General features: G+C 58.9%; 1 protein-coding gene across 8 annotated transcripts in view; it reads right to left on the bottom strand.

Moving 5' to 3' along the window:
* Positions 1 to 37: 37 nt before the first annotated feature.
* Positions 38 to 16963, bottom strand: part of SPTAN1 (spectrin alpha, non-erythrocytic 1) — a 62730-nt gene continuing 45804 nt past the window's right edge. For 3 of the 8 annotated variants that reach the window (XM_056108757.1, XM_056108754.1, XM_056108758.1), the window contains 24 exons: positions 16240 to 16343; positions 15979 to 16141; positions 15632 to 15646; positions 13748 to 13879; positions 13440 to 13577; positions 12323 to 12427; positions 9436 to 9644; positions 8165 to 8285; positions 7937 to 8058; positions 7617 to 7749; positions 6711 to 6809; positions 5092 to 5251; positions 4737 to 4813; positions 4235 to 4444; positions 3612 to 3908; positions 3214 to 3326; positions 3015 to 3032; positions 2468 to 2530; positions 1516 to 1570; positions 1141 to 1337; positions 1003 to 1056; positions 761 to 907; positions 537 to 684; positions 38 to 449 (listed from right to left, as the gene is read on the bottom strand). In XM_056108757.1, the coding sequence (XP_055964732.1) occupies positions 324 to 449; positions 537 to 684; positions 761 to 907; positions 1003 to 1056; positions 1141 to 1337; positions 1516 to 1570; positions 2468 to 2530; positions 3015 to 3032; positions 3214 to 3326; positions 3612 to 3908; positions 4235 to 4444; positions 4737 to 4813; positions 5092 to 5251; positions 6711 to 6809; positions 7617 to 7749; positions 7937 to 8058; positions 8165 to 8285; positions 9436 to 9644; positions 12323 to 12427; positions 13440 to 13577; positions 13748 to 13879; positions 15632 to 15646; positions 15979 to 16141; positions 16240 to 16343 (3006 nt within the window). In that variant the 3' untranslated portion in view covers positions 38 to 323. The remainder of the gene's footprint in view (positions 450 to 536; positions 685 to 760; positions 908 to 1002; positions 1057 to 1140; positions 1338 to 1515; positions 1571 to 2467; positions 2531 to 3014; positions 3033 to 3213; positions 3327 to 3611; positions 3909 to 4234; positions 4445 to 4736; positions 4814 to 5091; positions 5252 to 6710; positions 6810 to 7616; positions 7750 to 7936; positions 8059 to 8164; positions 8286 to 9435; positions 9645 to 12322; positions 12428 to 13439; positions 13578 to 13747; positions 13880 to 15631; positions 15647 to 15978; positions 16142 to 16239; positions 16344 to 16963) is intronic. The other 5 variants (XM_056108759.1, XM_056108761.1, XM_056108760.1 and 2 more) reach the window with 3 other exon arrangements.

The raw sequence follows: 16963 nt of genomic DNA, 5'->3' as shown, positions 1-16963 counted from the left end.
CCCGCGTCTCTCTCGAATGAAGACATGACAAGCGGTTGGGGAAGAGTCATTTATTGGTCTTTAACATGGAAACAGAATCTGGGGGTGGGAGAACGAGAGGGCGGGCAGGAGCCAGCTGCTGGCTGGGCGTCGGAATGGGGCGGCTGGCTTCAAGACAGGAGTCTGGGGCCCACACCACAGGGTGAAGCGGCCGGCTGAAGCACCGTGTTGCACTACAGTTAGCCCAAGCGGAGCGGATGGGGTGACCAGGGGAGTGACAGTGAGTGGCTGGAAGACGGGGAGCACAGAGGGGCGGACATGCAGGGGCGAGCCGGGCGGCTGCCTCAGTTCACGAAGAGCGAGCGGGTGAACTCCACGTAGTCGAAGGCAGTGGAGAGCTCGCGGCCTTTGCCGTCCACGTAGGGCTTCATGTGGGAGACGCAGTAGTCGGCCTGCTCCCGAGTCAGGTTCTGGAGGGAGAGGGGAGGCGTTTAGGTGGGTGGGCAGGGAACGGCAGGGCTGGCCGCCCACCTGCCCGCCCGGGACTGTCCCCGCACCTGGTACAGCTCCTCCTTGGTCACGTACGGCTTCCCCTCGGAGCTCAGGGCCCGGAAGGCGCTCTCAATCTCCTCGCTGGACTTGACGTTCTCTGTCTCCCGGCTGATCATGAAGGCCATGTACTCCTGCAGGGACACGTGGCCGTCCCTGGGGGGAAAGGGGTATGAGTGGTGTCAGGCGCCGGGGGCAGCCAGTGGGGCCCCCAGCCTGCTCTGAAGCTCACCTGTTAGGGTCCACAGTGTCCAGGATGGCCTCAAACTCGGGGTCGGGCTCCCCTTCCTCCACCATGGGCAGGTCGTAGCCCAGAGAGCGCAGGCAGGACTTGAACTCCTGGTGGTTCAGGCGGCCGGACTTGTCCTTGTCGAAGTGTCTGCACACAAAGGCAAGGGCTCAGCAGGCCTGCAGTGCCCGCCCCGCTCCCTGGCGTGGGGTACAGTGACCCGCGGAACCCCTCGGGGTACTCACTTGAACATCATGCTGAACTCTTTGAGGGCCTCCTCAGTCACCCCGGTTGTGTTCCTGAAGGAAAAGACCAGGATGAGGGCGCAGCTGCACCCCCCCCCCCCCCAGAGGGGCCTACAGAGACGGGGTGCGCCTGGGTACCTGGCCTGGATCTGCTGCTCCAGGTTGTGCTGCATGCGCATGCCCAGCTGGTCGAGCTGGTCCCACTGCTGGGCCAGGCCCACGGTGCTGTGCTCCGTGTACTTGTTGTCCAGGATCAGCGCCTCCTCCATGGCGGCCCCCAGGTCCTCGATCTTCTTGAGCTGGCTCCTCATGGCGCGGATCTCCTGGTGCTTGCGCTGTGTGTGTGTGGGGGGGACAGGGGCTGGGATCTAGGGGCCTTCTCGCAGGAGGACGGAGCCCCACTGGAGCAGTAAAGCCCCAAGCAGCCAGTGGGCAGCCCCCAGCTGGGTTCCAGAGGCCAAGAAAAGGGGACCCGTCACCCCCAGATATGGCAGGAGCTTGAGGGACACTCACTTTGGTGGCTTCCAGCTGGGATTCCAGGGTCCCGGATTCTTCCACCATGCAGGACCTACACACAGAAGCCTGTGAGGGAGGGGGGCCGGGCCCAGCGGCCCCACGCTATAAGGGCGCTCCCCTCCACTCAACCACGTGGCGACCTCGCGCTCCGGAAGGAGACTAGCCTGTCGGTAGTGGCTGGCCTCGAGGGGCCCAGGAGCCAGGGCACTGCTGCCCCAACCCCCGCCACCTGCCCCGCCTGGTCCCAGGCCTGGCCCTTTGCTGGCTCCTCTGGCCCAAACTGGCCTCGAGGGGCCCCTCAGGAACTCATGCTCCCCGTGGAAACAGAGGGGGTGTGCCCATCTGTTGCCACAGAGGGGACGGTATATAGCACACATGACCCGTCCAAGGGACTGTCCACCCTTGTGGTGGGGTGGACTCAGGGAGGAGGCGACTGCAGCGCCCATGTCCCTGGGGTCCCCTGCAGGTTCCTGAGGGGGGGCACCATTTTCCAGGGAAAGGAGAGGGGAAACCGCAGGGTGCTGAGAACATGGCCAAGCTCGGGCGAGGAGGGCAGGTGGGCTCTGGGGAGCCCCGGTCCCCACAAGACAAGTGTGAGCCACGGAGACGACACATGAGGTGGGGTGACGTGCAGGGAGGAGTCACACTGCGCATGGCTGGGGGTTTCCAGCCCAGGCCCCCAGCACCCACACTTGCCCCTGCCTGCCCTCCAGGTCCCCCCGTGAGCCAGGGTCAGCTCTGCTGTGGCCCCAGGCGCCCCGCCACGCGGAGACTGTCGCGCCACGTGCCCCGGGCAAAGCGCCCGCCAGGATGAGGTGCGGGTGCGGGCGGCCTGACCCTCCTTCCCCGCGGCCCAGGGCGGTGGGTTAGTCAGGAAGTGGAGCCGCCCGGGGGTCCGGGGTGCACGGTGCAAGCACAGTGAGGGAAGAAGAGAAATAAGGAGAAGAACCTGCCGGACAGATCATCCCCAACTTCATACTGACAGACGCGAATGACCCGCCGGTAGGCTACGCTAGTCAGAGAAGAGAAACCAAGTGAACACGCGGCCGGACAAGGAGCAGCAGACAGGCGGGGCGCGGGAGGGCACCAGGGTGGCGCAGCGCAAGCTGGACACTGCTCCCCACATCCCAGTCCCCTGGCACCGGACAGTCGGGGCGCTCACTAGGCCCTGCCCTGGCTGCTCACGGGACTCCTCCCAAGCCCTGTCCCCACTGCCAGGACCGTGGGGTGCCCTGAACCCCCTGAACACCATCATCCTGCCCCCGGGGCCGTGGCCTGCCGGGCGACTGGGAAGCCTGGTTCCCGCGGCCCTGGGCACAGGTGGGCCTCTGGGGGTGGCCTTGGGAGGGAGGGCATGGGGAGTGGCTCCCCCGGGGAAGAGGGCTGGGGGCCGGAAGCCCCTCTGGGGTCCGCCGCAAGCCAGGCCGGAGAGGGCAGAGGGGCAGGGCACACAGGACTGCACGCCACGAGCCGGAGAAGAAAGAGGCGATATTAACCCATCAAGCAGATACGTCCTGTTGAGGAGGCGTCCGGGCAGCCGCGGGTGACGGGGGCGTCCAGAATGCAGCCATCACCGAGTGGGGGACAGAGAAGGGCAGAGACAAGACAAAGTCAGAGACCTTGTGGATCCCCCTTCCCCCGGCCCCCCGCCCCCCAGGTGACCTGTGGGTGCGGCGGCCGGGCCCGCCCGTGCACCTGGTCTCTTGGATCCACTGGTGGAAGGCGTTGGCGTGCTGCGCGAACTCCTGCCGCAGCTTGTCGTTCTCCTCCTGCCGCCGCTGCTCCTTCTGCAGCTCCAGCTCCCGCTCCTGCGCCCGGGACACACCTGTTACTCCCGCCCCTGGATGTGTCCGGAGGGACAGTGCGGGGGGATGAGGGTCTGGCTGCCTTCTCGGAGACCCCGTTCCAAGTCGCCCGAAGATTCAGGGTTTTTCTCTCCAAAGACTTTGAGAGAACTTTAAGTCTTTTTTTTTTCTTGGCCACACCTGACTGCTCAGGGGTCACTGCTGGCGTGCTTGGGGGACCCTTGGGGTGCTGGGGATAGAGTAGGGGGGCTGCGCACAGGCCAGAGCCCCCTCTGGTGTGGAGCTAACCTTGATGATCTTCTGCAGGTTGCGCCAGGTCTCCTCCAAGGCCTCCATGGTGAACCAGGTGTAGGGGTTGGAGGCCACGCGGAAGCTCTTGATCTGGCGGTCAAGCTCGGCCAGCTGGTTGAAGTCGGCCTGGGCCGAGCTGAGCGAGGCGCGGAAGGCGTCGTGGGCCTCGCGCAGGGCCTTGATCTCCTCCAGGGAGTTGCAGCGCACGGGGTCGGTCAGGTCCTCCTCCGCGTTCTCAAACCAGCTGTTGAAGGCAGACGCCTTCTTGGCGAAGGTCAGGAAGAGGTCCTCCACCTGTGGGCAGCAGCGGGCTCAGGAGGGCGACGGGAGAGGGAGTATGTGCACAAAAGCAGGGATGGGAGTGGGGGGGTTGGATGTGGACAGAAGCAGGGACGGGAGCAAGGGTGCAGGGACAGTAGGTGGGCTGTGGGGACAGGAGTGGGTGCAGGGATGCGAGCTTCCTGTGCCACGGGAGTTGAGGGCACACAGCTCCTTCCTCCGGCTCCCCCTTGCCCTCTCCTCCTCCCGTGGGTGCCTGGCCCCTCCTCCAGACTTGGGGTTCCCAGTGGCAGCCTATAGGGCCCGCGGCTGAGGCCCCCAAGCCCCAGGGCAGCGCTGACCTTGCGGAAATGGCTCTGGGCCTCCAGCAGCTTCTTCTTGCGGGCGGCCGAGTCGGCGAGTAGCTGGCTCCAGCGCTTCATGAGCGAGGCGTGGCGGGCCTCGATGGCCTTGGACTGCACGTGCTTGGCGGCCAGCAGCTGGTCTTTGAGGGCCGTGATGTTGGCGATGCCTTCCTGCTGGAAGGCCTGCAGGCCGGCGTCGAAGGTCTCCTGCAGGGGAGTGAGAGGCCATGTCCAGCACCGCAGGGTCACCCCACCTCCCGGGCCTCGGCTCTGCCTGGCTGCCTCGGGGAGCCCCCTGCCACCTAAAGCAAGACCCCAGACCCCAGTGCCTGTGGGAAGAGACCCCTGGTTCTGGCGGCTGGAAGCTGAGGTGCCTGCAGCACGGGAGGAGCGGGTGCCAGGGCCTGGGCCAGTGTGGCGGTGTCCACTCTGAATCCGAGACCCGGATCAAGGAGCCAGATCTCCAGAAGCCCTGGGCACGCCCAGCACCCCCACCCACCTGCTTGGTGAGGAGGGTCTGCACGGAGGACAGATCCCGGCCGTAATCATCCGTCTTCAGGCTGTTTTCCTTCTCCCCTAGAAAACCAAGCACGGAGACTTCTGCACCTCTGTCCGGAGAGGGCAACGAGTTCAAGGGGAAAAACTGAGACCCTAACCCCAGGAGCATGTACAGCAGACTGACCCCCACCAAGGTTTCACCAGCGCCCAGGGCCCTGTTCCCTGTCAGCGTCAGAGTCCCCCAGCTTGTCTCAGTATCTATCCATCGCCTAAGTGGCAAGCTCGCCACAGTCACGGGGCTTCTGCAGGAGTTGGGGGCCGGGCCAGGGTCTCATGCGTCACCCTGGCAGGCTCACCGATCCAGGACTCCACCACATCTGCCTTCCAGTTGAACTGCAGGAAGGCCGAGTTCTCATCCAGCTTGGCCTTCCTCTGGGCCGCGGCCCCTTCCAGGGCGGACACCTTCCCGTTCAGGCCCTTCATCCTGGAGGAGATGTTGTCCTCGTGGTGGTTGTTCTGGGCAGGAGAGAAGGCACGGGGTGAGTCCGTGACCCCCCCACAGGGCCAGGTGTTTCTGAGCAACGCGAACTGATAGGCCTGAGCGAGAACAGGGTCTTTCCCGAGGTGTGTGATGTGATAATCTCACAGACGGGAATGAGGCTAAGGAAATTCTGTCTTTTGTTTTTGGGCCACAGCCGGTGGTGCTCAGGGTATAATCCTTGCTCTGCACTCATAGACGATTCCTGGCAGGACTCAGGGGACCCTTTGGGGTTCCAGGGATAGAACCTGAGATGCCATCTGCTCCGGCCCCCTTTGTTTGTTTTTGGATCTATAGAAATTCTGAAGGATGTGCCAACATGTCACTTATGGCATCAGATTTGGTACCATTGAACAGAAAGTGAGACAAAGAAAATAACACCGGCAATACTATCCACCAGCAAAATACTACACACCAACAAACTACTATACATCAAAGAATCACAGCCATATGCCTGCCAAAAAATCATTCTGGAAAATATTCTGACACTGGACACAGAAACTGCTCACATCCGGACACTGGTTTGTTTGGGCTGAAAGCCTAGTAGGAAATGGCCAGCACAGCCCGCACACCTCACCCTGTGTCTGCCCGTTAGCCCAGTGGTTGTGGCGCAAACCTCCAAGTGAGCTCGAGGCTCGAGAGTCCGGCTGCCCTAAGCTAGACAGCTCCGATTTCAAGGCACTTTGTTGAGCCCCATTCGGGGGCTGCCTGTCATCTCTCTGAGGGATCTGGGTGACCTGGCACCAAGGGGGTGTTGGTGCCTTAGTCTGGAGCCTCAGGGAGCCACCAGTGATGCCCCACCAGGGAGGAAGCATTGAGACTCTTCATTCTGCTTCCATCCTGAAGGGCTGTCAGAAAGGAATAAACTCTAAGTTCTAACAACACGTCCATCTGGGGGAGCGCCCCATGCTGGGGAAAAGCCTGGAAGGTCAGGGCAACCAGAGGAAACCAAGATCCCCTTTGACCTTTGCCCAGGTGGTGACCCGTGGGGACAGCAAATCCGGGTCTGCAGGGGAGGCTCTGAGCTCTAGGAGCTCCGCCACCAATGCAGTGACACCAGTGGCACAGGATGCATCCCTGCTTCCCCCAGGTGGAAAGAAGTGGGGTGCAAACTCCACTGGCTGGCCTCAAACCCGGGAACCCCCACCTGACCCGTCTTCTGAACGGAGATGGTTGGAGGAGCTGATTCCTGCAGAGCCCAGCTGCGTGGGGAGGGCCCACCTCTCCTTTTTTGGTCTTTGGGCCACACCTGGCAATGCTCAGGGCTTACTCCTGGCTCTGCACTCAGGGATCACTCCTGGTGGAGCTGGGGAACCTTATGGGGTGCTGGAGATTGAACCTGGGTTGGCCACATGCAAGGCAAGTGCCCTCCCCGCTGTACTATGCACTTCCTGGACCCCCGCTGGCCTTGCTGACAGGGCCTGGTCCCCGGCTCACCTTCTTGATGAGGTCCTGCCCATTGGCACAGACGTCGCTCACTCGGTCCTTATGGACTGTGAAGTCTGTCTCGAAGGCCTCGTGCTTCTTCAGCAAACCCTGCAGAGGAGTGGCAAGGCCAACCCTGAGCACTGGGAGGGTGGGCGGGACAGGAAGAGGGTGGACAGGACTGGAAGAAGGTGGACAGGGCCCAAAGGTGCGGGCCTCAGGCTCAGGCTGGCAGTAAGGCCCTAAGTGACCCGCACCAGCAACCAGGATGGGAAGTGGAGTGCAGAGTACAGCCAGCTCTCGAGAAAAGCATCCCCTCGAGGTCCCTTGAGGAAGCCAAGGTGGAAGTGATCATGGCCTGAGGACTGCCGGGAAATGTCCTGCACATTCACTTTCTTTTTTTTTGGGGGGTCACACCCAGCGATGCACAGGGGTTACTCCTGGCTCATGCACTCAGGAATCACTCCTGGCGGTGCTCGGGGGACCATATGGGATGCTGGGAATTGAACCTGGGTCGGCCGCATGCGAGGCAAATGCTCTATCCGCTGTGCTATTGCTCCAGCCCCTCACATTCACTTTTGAGGAGCCCCCGCCCACCCCTCCACGGGCCCTGATCTGGCACAGCTGGGGGTGGGTGCCTGTGGGGAGGGGAGGGAGCAGAGGAGCCCCTTCCTGCTATGTGATAATGCCACCTGGTGTCGTGAGGGATCCTGAGTAAAAGCAGCGATGATGCCCATCAACTTGATTCCCAGGAAAAACATGGGGTTTTGGGAGGAAGTGGGGGCCCCTCCTGGTGGCCACCAGAGACTAGGGAGCAGAGACTGGCTGACCAGCCACGGCAGGCGTGGCTGCCTAGAGGACAAGGTGGCAGTGCATGCCAGGGAACCACAGGTGGGAGCAACGAGGCGTTCGGCTGACCTGGATGGCGGCCAGTGTGTCCCCGTAGTCCTCACTGGCCACCAGGGTCATCTTCTCATTGATCCAGGCCTCCTCCTCCTCGACGTTGGCCACGAACTGCTGGTATTCCAGAGACTCCTCCAGCCGCTGGCCCCTGATCAACATGGACACGATCAGCCTCAGAGCCTGAGCTGCCGCAGGCTGAGCTGGCCTGTGGGTCAGCCAGACTCGGAGCTGGTCCCTTGTGAGTTTCTGGACCGTCTGCGAGTTCAGATTCACAATGGGACCAGTGGAGGTGGCCCGGTCCAAGATGCCCACGCAAGCCCCGGACCCAGGCTCACCGCGCTGCCGCCAGCTGCTTCAGCTCCTTCCAGTGCTCCACGAACTGCGCCAGGCGCTGCTCGATCTCCTCCTTCCCGATTGTGTTGTCGCCCGACAGCTTCTTGCCCGTGTCCAGCACGCCCTGGCCGGCGAGAGGCACCCGGTCAGCAGGGTTCCTGCTCCTGGGCAGCACTGCCCCTCCCCAGCCCCCAGGCCCTGCCCCAAGCCCCGCCCCGAAGCAGCCGCACCTGAATCGCGGGCTCGTGAGCGGCCAGTTCGGCCTCCAGTCGCTTGTGCTTCTTCCTCAGGTTCTGGACGCCCGTGAGGTCCCGGCCGTAGTCCTCAGAGCTCACCAGCAGCTTCTTCTCCCTGGACAACAGGGTGGCGTCAGTTTGCACCACTGCGTCTTCAGCCGTGGATGCTGGGTGCCAAGATTGAGCCTTTTCTCCCTCGGGGTCAGCCCAGCCAGGCTGCTGAGAAGTGTCGCCTGTGTCCAGGGGTGATCCGGGACTGCCTGTGCCCAGCTTGGGGGCATGTGTGTGACAGTACAAGATGAGGAGGTGCCACCATGTCACCCCACCTCCTCTGCCCTGTCTGACACATGCATGGGCCACAAGAGCTGGCACGCAAGCTCTGCCTATGGGGGACTGTCCAGCCCTGGCAGGACAGAGATGCTAGAGGTGCCCTCAGGAAGCGAGGATTCGAGACAAAGGCGGCTGGAGCCATAGCACAGCGGGTAGAGAGATTGCCACGCACTCAGCAGAACCGGGTACGATCCCCAGGACTGTACAGGGTCCCCAGCACCTCCGAGAGTGATCATGGCTCCTGAGGGGTGGCCCGAGCCTGGTGCATCCCTGTGCACAGCAGACAACCCCGCACCTCCGCTCTGAGTAGGCTGGGAACGACCTCTGAGCAGAGTTTGGGTGCTATGGCCCTGGAAAAAGAAAACAAACCCAAAAGACCCCATACCCAAATAAACAGAACCCAGGGAGGGGGGTCACACAGAAGAGCATATGCCCGGCATAGGTGAGGCCCCAGTTCCACCCCTGGCACCCCATGGCCTGACCACCGCCAGGGGTGGTCCTGTGGGGGTTGGAGTGTTGATGAGCACTATAGGGAGTTGCTCCACTAGGAAAAAAAAGTGCAAAAAGCAGAGAAATGGGAGAAAACTTTTTTTTTTTTTTGCTTTTCTGGGTCACACCCAGCGATGCTCAGGGGTTATTCCTGGCTTTGCACTCAGGAATTCCTCCTGGCGGTGCTTGGGGGACCATATGGGATGCCGGAGATCGAACCCAGGTCGGCGGCTTGCAAGACAAACACCCTATCCGCTGTGCTATTGCTACAGCCCCGGGAGAAAACTCTTCTTCCCACAGGCCTCGCTTCCTGAGGGGAAGTGCCATTCTGAAGTTTGGGCCGTGAGAGTGGCCTCACAGACTCCACTGCACATTCTGTGAAGTGAGGGGGGGGGCGGGCCCCCCACTTTCCGCCCCACTCCCACAGCTGATGGCGGCGCACGCACTTGATCCAGGACTCCTCATCGTCCATGTCCCGGAAGAACTGGTGCAGCCGGTGCGACTCGTTGAGCTTGGCACGGCGTGAGGTTGCCATGCTCTTGATCTTCTGGAAACGGCCGTTGATGGTGTCCCGCTTATCCTTCACTTGGGAGGTGTCGAAGGCACTGCTCGTCATCAGGCTGTCCGCCTGGCTGTTGAGGTCCTTCAGGCGATCCTGGGCAGGGCACGTAATGGAGGGTTACAAATTGGGGTGCCCCCCCAGAGGTTGCTGGCAGACAAAAACGCAGGGCTGGGAAGAAGCCAGGGCGTGAACTCTGCATGCAGGATGAGAACTCTGGCGCAGAGCTGAGAAGGGAGCCGGTAAAGGCAGACTCGACGTCCCTGCTGTCCAGTGCCAGGAATAGCCGCCTTCACTCCTGGACCTCCTTTCAAGGTTGTCAACAGCAAATTGGGTTTAGGTATTTGTCCCAGGGATCCCATTTGACAACACAGGGGCACACGGGAAACCCTGCCACACCCTCAAGGTCAAGGCTGCCTGGACACAAGTATGTGGAAGTGGGGCTGTCACAGACCCGTGGACGGCTGCCCTGTGGTTAGAGCTCGCATTCTGGTGGTGGCAGCATAGCAGGGCCCTTGTAGCTCGGCACCTCAGGCCTCACACTCCTCGTCATCCCAGTGGACCAAGAACTGCCAGAAGCGGCCCTGGAGACTGTCTGGGAGATTCCCCACCGCACCCTCACCCCCACCCCCAAGAGCCACAAACAGAAACCAGGACTGTTTAGATGTTGAAATTTGCCAACTCCTGCGTGGAGCAGGAATGAAGCAAGATGTCACTATTGAGGGAAACTAAGTTTTGTGGTAATGAAAAAATTCAGTTTCGTGAGAAAACTGAAATTTCGGAAACCTTGCATCCACCTCCAGGAACTTCTCAGCAGGAGAGACGCTCCTGCTGGGCGGGGTGTGACGCTGACAGGTGTCTGAAGTCCCAGAGCCTAGGGGCGAATAGCTGTTCCCCAAAGGATTTGGTGTTATCACATGGGTAAAAGAGCCACTTCATTTGAAGTTAAGATCTAATTGATTTGAATACAAAGATACTACAAAAGGCCATTGATAAGGTTTCACAATCCATCTGCAACTAGCTGTTAAGAAACCACATGTCATGTGCACTTGTCTTGCACATGACAATCTGTGATTCCTGGCAACCCCTGTAGAGTCCCCTGACCCCACCAAAGTGATCCCTGAATGCAGAGTTCTTGCAGAACTTGAAGAAACAAGTTCTGAGCATAGCCAGGTACGGCCCAAAAACTCATCCTGTACTGAGCTGGGGTGGGTTATCAGAATGGCCACAGGATCTGGACTTAAAAGAACATCCCTGCTTCGCTCCCTCCCTTCCTGTGTGAGACTGGATTTTTATCACATGCAAAGAATTGCCAGAGTGAACAAAGCAGCAGCAACAAGAACCCGGTAACTACTCTCAGTTGGGCACAGAGAGACAGAGAGAGCTACCACCAATGCTACTCTTCCTGTGATTTTAGTTTTTGCTTATTTGACAGAAACTAATTTGCCTACATCCCGCTGTACTCAGGGAACACTTCTGGAGATGCTTGGGGGACCATATGCGACGCTGGAGATCAAATGTGGGTCAGCCATATGCAAGGCAAGTGCATTACTCCCTCTACTTTCTCTCAAGATTATCTTGCCCCCGCCTGCTCTGGTTACTATTTTTGTTTTTGGGTCATACCCAGCGATGCTAAGGGGTTACTCCTGGCTCAGCACTGAGGAATCATTCCTGGCAGTGATTGGAGGATTAATGGGATGCTGGGGTTCCAACCCAGGTTGGCAATGTCCAAGGCAAAGGCCTTACCTGCTGTTCTATTGCTCTAGTCCTTCACAAAAGTTTTCTGTTTTTTAAATTAAAGAACTATTATTTACAAAGCGATCGACAGTTGAGTTTCAGGCACATAATTCTGTTACTATTTTAAATGAATGTTTTTTGTTCTGTTTTCTGAAATGTCTCTTTTTCTAACGTTTTTATTTTGTTTGTTTTTGGGGTCACACCTGGTGGTACTCAGGCCTTACTCCTGGCTCTGCATTCAGGGATCACTACTGGTAGGCTCAGGGAACAATATGGGATGCTGGGGATAGAATCCAAGTTGGCTGCTTGAAAAGCAAATGCCTTTCCCACTGTATTATTGCTCTGGCACCATGAAACGTTTATTTTGACATAAGCACAGGCTGATAAGAAGCTTCTCAGCCAGCTGAGTCCTCCTCCCCCTGCCTCAATATCATAGCTGGATTCAGATTGCGGACCTCTCTCTCTCTGGCTGTGCTCACACACACACACACATACAAATACTAATACTAGATTGTCTCTGTGGGCACCCGGTCATCATTTATGACACGAGGCTACACTGTATGCTTTGCTCAAACCCCTGGGTTTGATCCCCAACCACTTAAGTCTGCCAGGGGTGATCCCCAAGCACCAAGGCTCATGCAGATCCCTGAGCACTGTTGGGTGTGGCCCCCAAACCATACAAGTATGAACAAAGCCACACCGCAATTCAGACACAGACACAGTTCTATTAGCACTGAGGAGCTTCTTTCCCTGTATCCCCCTAGTCCTGGCCATCTCTCCTCTGCTCCCAGTGTCACATCCGTGATACCTGAGAACATTACATACGTGCCCTGACCCCAGTTTACGGGTGAGCCCGGGAGGATGGCACTGTACAAATCCAACCAACTTTTCCCAGAAGGGTCCATCTGTGGGGAACCCTAGACCTGTGCTGCTGAGATCACAAAGTGGCCCCTCAAGCTTCTCAGCTGGAAGCGAGGATCCCCGCTCGTGTCCAGGCCCAGGTGCCCTTCGTGGGCCATGTCCCCAGGTCTACTCACCTCGTGGGCAGAGATATCTGCCTCCAGCAGTTGATGCTTCTTCAGCAGGTTGTTCACAGACGCAAGGTCTTTGCCGTAATCCTCTGATGCCAGAAGGGCTTCCACCTGGCCAGGAAACAACAAAGGGGAAGCTATCATCTGGTCCAGTGGAACCTTCTGGAGAACCTGTTAGCCCAGGTGCTTGTCCGGCAGGGGCAAATGACTCTATCACAAGTTGTCTGTCTCTGCTAACTCCATTCGCCTCAGGCTGCATGGCCCTTCCTGCTGATCAAATGCAGACTCTGGAGGACAGCTGGAGGGGTGTGGAGCCTTTGTGCCCCATGGAACAGCACACAAACACCCCGTTAGCAGGGTTAGCAGGAAACTCCCATGGGGAGGAATTTGCAGGGTGGGCAAAGGATCATTAACATACAAAGAGGCTCAAGTGACAAAACTGATACCATGGAAGGCAAGAGGAAGCCCACTTTCAATGCAGCAAGGCCGAGCTCCCCAGAAGTGGGAAGACCTGCACTCCCGACACAGTGGGGCGGCTCTCTGACGACTCAGCTGCTGCTCTAACATTTAGGTTAGTGACTCGGAAGATGGCTAACAGGGTCCCTGCGTTCAGCCCTGTCACTGCATGGCCTGAGCTGTAGAGCTATGCCCACAGAGCTACGCCCAGTACTGCCAAGTGGCCCCTGGGCCCTGGGAGCCCCACACTCCCGACAAATACTAACGGAACACGATGGACGGTGTGAGCTCAGCTACATATAGAACTATGACTAGCCACAGAGCCAGGAGGCCTAGAGTGGGTCTGTACGTCACATCCCCGAGTAGAGTCCCCACCATGCTCAGTTCCTGACCTGTGTACAGATTCAGTGGGTGCTGCCCATGTACCCCCAGACTCTCTCCTTCTCTGCACTCCAGGGGGATGAGGGGCTGGAGTCCAGTTTCACTTTTGACACAGTCACCCTGAGGTCCACAAATCCGCTCTCACATCGGTCCATTTCATGTGGCAGACCCGTCACCTTTCTGTGGTTCTGAGCTCCTGGTCTCTGATCTGGGGACCTCAAACACTCCCTGCAGCATACTCCCCCCCCCCCCCCCATTTACCTCCCCCCCCCCCCCCCCCATTTACCTCCGAGAGCCAGAAGTCGAAGTCTTTGATGCCGGTGTTGAAGTTCTGCTGTTTATTCGCCTCCTTCAGCTTCTGGCTCTTCTCAGCAGACTTTTGCACCAGGAACTGCCACTGGTCAGCTAGAGCGGCCAGCCGGGCCTGGAAGAGAGTGGGATGGAGCCATGAGTGCCCTGACCGACTGGGGCAAGGACACCCTAGAAGTGTCCTGCCCTCCCGCTGGTGGTCCGCCTTGTACACAGCTCAAAGGGACAGCAAACGGCTGCAGCACCTACAGCTCCTGGGCACGTCAGAGGAGGCAGCACACTCACCTTGACGGCGTCCTCGCTGCCCGCACAGGCCCCGCGCTCGATGAGGGAGTTGCCTGTGTCGATGACGCCGCGGATGCGGTCGGCGTTGGCGTGCAGCTCTGCCTCGAACGCCTGGTGCTTCTGGTGCTTGCTCTGAAACCACCCAAAACCACCATTCAAAGCCGGCACCGGCTGGGCCATGTCATCTGAGGGAAAAGGTAGCTCTAAAAGGGAGGTGGGCAGCAAATGGTTGGGAGCGAATCTACAGAAACGAGGGCACTTTATGTAGAAAACAGTCACTAAATCTGTAGGGGGCGTTGTAGGGGCCAGCCCGTTGGGGAACATGGGGTGAGGGCCCTTGGCTGGCGCTGTCTGTGGCACCAGCTCCCACCCAGCCTTCAGGAGTGAGAAGCAGGGAACGAACACCATATGGTTCTGGGTCCCCCCTCAACTAAGGCCGAATGTCCTGGCCCTGCAGACAGCATTCTTCCTTCTGGGAGGGCCGGGAACAAGGGACTTCCGGGAACCCAGACAGACACCGTGAGAGGCGGGGGCGAGGATGGCGCTGCACAGAGCTCGGGTGAGAAGGCAGGGCTTGGGCAGAGCGTGCCGGGGAGAATGAGAGAGAAGCAGCAGGAGGACTGCGCGGGAGCCGGGAGGATTTGGCACCCAATGCTTCATTTCAGGGGCAGCGACTGGCTGAGGACGGAGCCTTTGTCTTTTTTGTTTTTGCTTTTTTGGTCACACCTGGCGATGCACAGGGGTTACTCCTGGCTTTGCACTCTGGAATCACTCCTGGCAGTGCTCAGGGGACCATATGGGATGCTGGGAATCGAACCTGGGTAGGCCGTGTGCAAGGCAAACGTCCTACCCGCTGTGCTATCGCTCCAGCCCCGAGGACGGAGCCTTTGGATGCAGCCTGAGACTGATTATCCGGAGGTCTCAGAGACCCTGACGGAAGCGCGATCATGCTCTGCTTCCTGCCCTGCTTCCGGTACAAATACCTCCCATTCTAAGATTCATTTCTTCCATTCACTGAAGCTCCTTTAAAGCCACATCAGTAAATTTTTATGGTTTTATTTCTGGGCCAAGACAGCAGTGCTCAGGAGTTACTCCTGGCTCTGTACTCAGGGATCACTTCTCGGAGACCTTGGGGTACCCTATGGGATGTCAGAGATTGAATCTGGGTGTGCAAGGCAGCACACCTTCCCCGCTGTACTATCTCTCCGGGATCCAGAGACACATTCTGCTTGAAAGTCCCACCTGCCCTTGTTTTTTTCTTCAGGTTTTCCTGCTTTGGTTTTGGGGACACACCTGGTGGTGCTCAGGGGCTGCTCCTAGCCCAGCGCTTGGGAGATCGCGAGGAGTGGCATTCTCTACCTGGGGCTTCCAAATGCAGAGCAAGCATCTAACCTGCGTTGGTAATACCCACACGCTCCTGAGCCCCAGCCCCAGTTCCCCCTGGATCTGGAAGCAGCACCCTGCATTCCTGCACTCTCTGGCTTCAGGGGCCAGTATGCTGGCAGTGGAAATGGTCCCTCGCCTGCCTGCCTGCTCTGCCACGGCCACCAGGAACCTTGGCCCACAGCAGAAGCAGCCCACCTTGCACTCCAAGTTGACCAGAAGCCCCGTGAGAAGAAGCAGCCAACTACCGCCCCTCAAATCAAACATTGCCAGAAACGGCCTACGTGGTGGTGGGGAGGGGTGAGGGGCTGATTCTGCAGGCTGATTATGACAGAGGAAAAGCCACATCCCACAGGGACACGTGGATGGAGTGTGGTGAGTGATGAGATGATGGGATGGAGACACCAGCAGACGGCGTGTGACCATGACAGCAAGAATCTACACAGAATACACAGACTGAGCTCGGCGGATAGAAACTCTCTTAAAAGAGAAACGACTTACCAGCAGCTTGGAAAGCTACAAAAATAGATTGAAACAAGAGTTCAGTACATGGGCATGAATGCACGGGTCCGCTATTAACCAACGCATTTTGCCACCAAACTTCCCCTGGGAAGCTCAGCACTCGGGAGTTAGGGGGCTCTCAAGTGCCCTAAACAGAGACGGGTGGGGGGGTATGGGGTGGGGGGGCGGGTGGTAGTGGTGCTGCACCACCAGTTCCGCTTCTTAAAATGATTTGCCGCGGCTTCACCAAGGGCAGCAGGAAAGGATCTGGGTCTCTCCGCACCCCCCACCCCGTGCAGAGACACCTACTGGACCACACCCCTCACGGCTAGCCTTTGGCCACTGACCTGGATATTGGTGGGGTCCTTGTACGACTCGTCGCTGGCCGTCTGCAGCTTCTCGCTGATCCAGGCCTCGATCTCGTCCACATCGCGGCTGAACTGCTGGAGTGTCTGTGACTCTCCCAGCTTGGACCTTTTCTCGATCATCTGGGCCTTCAGACGCCGCCACCTGTGAAACCCGAGTCAATTCGTGAACATCCTCGGGCCAAGCCGGGTCAGGGCTGGTGTCCCGACACGTGAGCCCCGATGGCAGGCAGACGTACTCACCGGTCCAAGACCTCATTGCGCCGGCTGGAAATGTCACCCTTGGCATAGTGGCCGGCGGCAATAAGCTGGTCGGCAAAGGCCTGCAGAGCGGCGATCTTCTCCTCCTGGGTGGTGGGTAGAGGGGGGACAGTGAGAGGTCAGGTGGCTCCCCCAAGCCCTGACAGCCGCCTGGAGAATGGTTACTTGGGGTGACTGAGCACTAGCTGGTGACGGGATCGGAATACTCGGACACTTTAGAAGCAGGAGTGTAAAAAGCCAGAAGAAAGCTTGATTTCAATCATTACTAGAGTCGAGTTCGGCTCAGAAAGATTCCAGGGCAATGCTGGGTGAGGCTGGGCGCGAACCAGCAGATACCACAGCTGAGAGCTTGGCTTGCTAGGAAAGGGCCATGGATCCAGCCTCGCTGTTCCTAAACCCTGGACTTTCCTCCCATCTTTCTCAGCTGCTGTGTGTGTGCATTCTCTATCCCTCCTTCTACGGCCACTCTTTGTCGGAGGTACCCCGCTAAGACCTCAGGGCTTCCAGACTACTTGTGCAGACTTTAGAACCCAGGGTGGGGGGGGGGTCCTTTTGTCCATGTTTTGTTTTTGAGCTAACCACTGGCTCTGCATTTGGGGATTACTCTGGGCAGGCTCTGGAGGCCACATGTGGCTCTAGTGATCGATCAATCAATTCTGGACTGGCCGCACACAAAACATGCATTCCCCGCACTGCGATCCCTCTG

This window comes from Sorex fumeus, unplaced genomic scaffold (genome assembly GCF_029834395.1).
Source record: "Sorex fumeus unplaced genomic scaffold, SorFum_2.1 ptg000233l, whole genome shotgun sequence".
Taxonomy (NCBI): domain Eukaryota; kingdom Metazoa; phylum Chordata; class Mammalia; order Eulipotyphla; family Soricidae; genus Sorex; species Sorex fumeus.
Note: the sequence above shows the minus strand (reverse complement) of the source record. Positions and strands in the feature narration are given on the sequence as shown.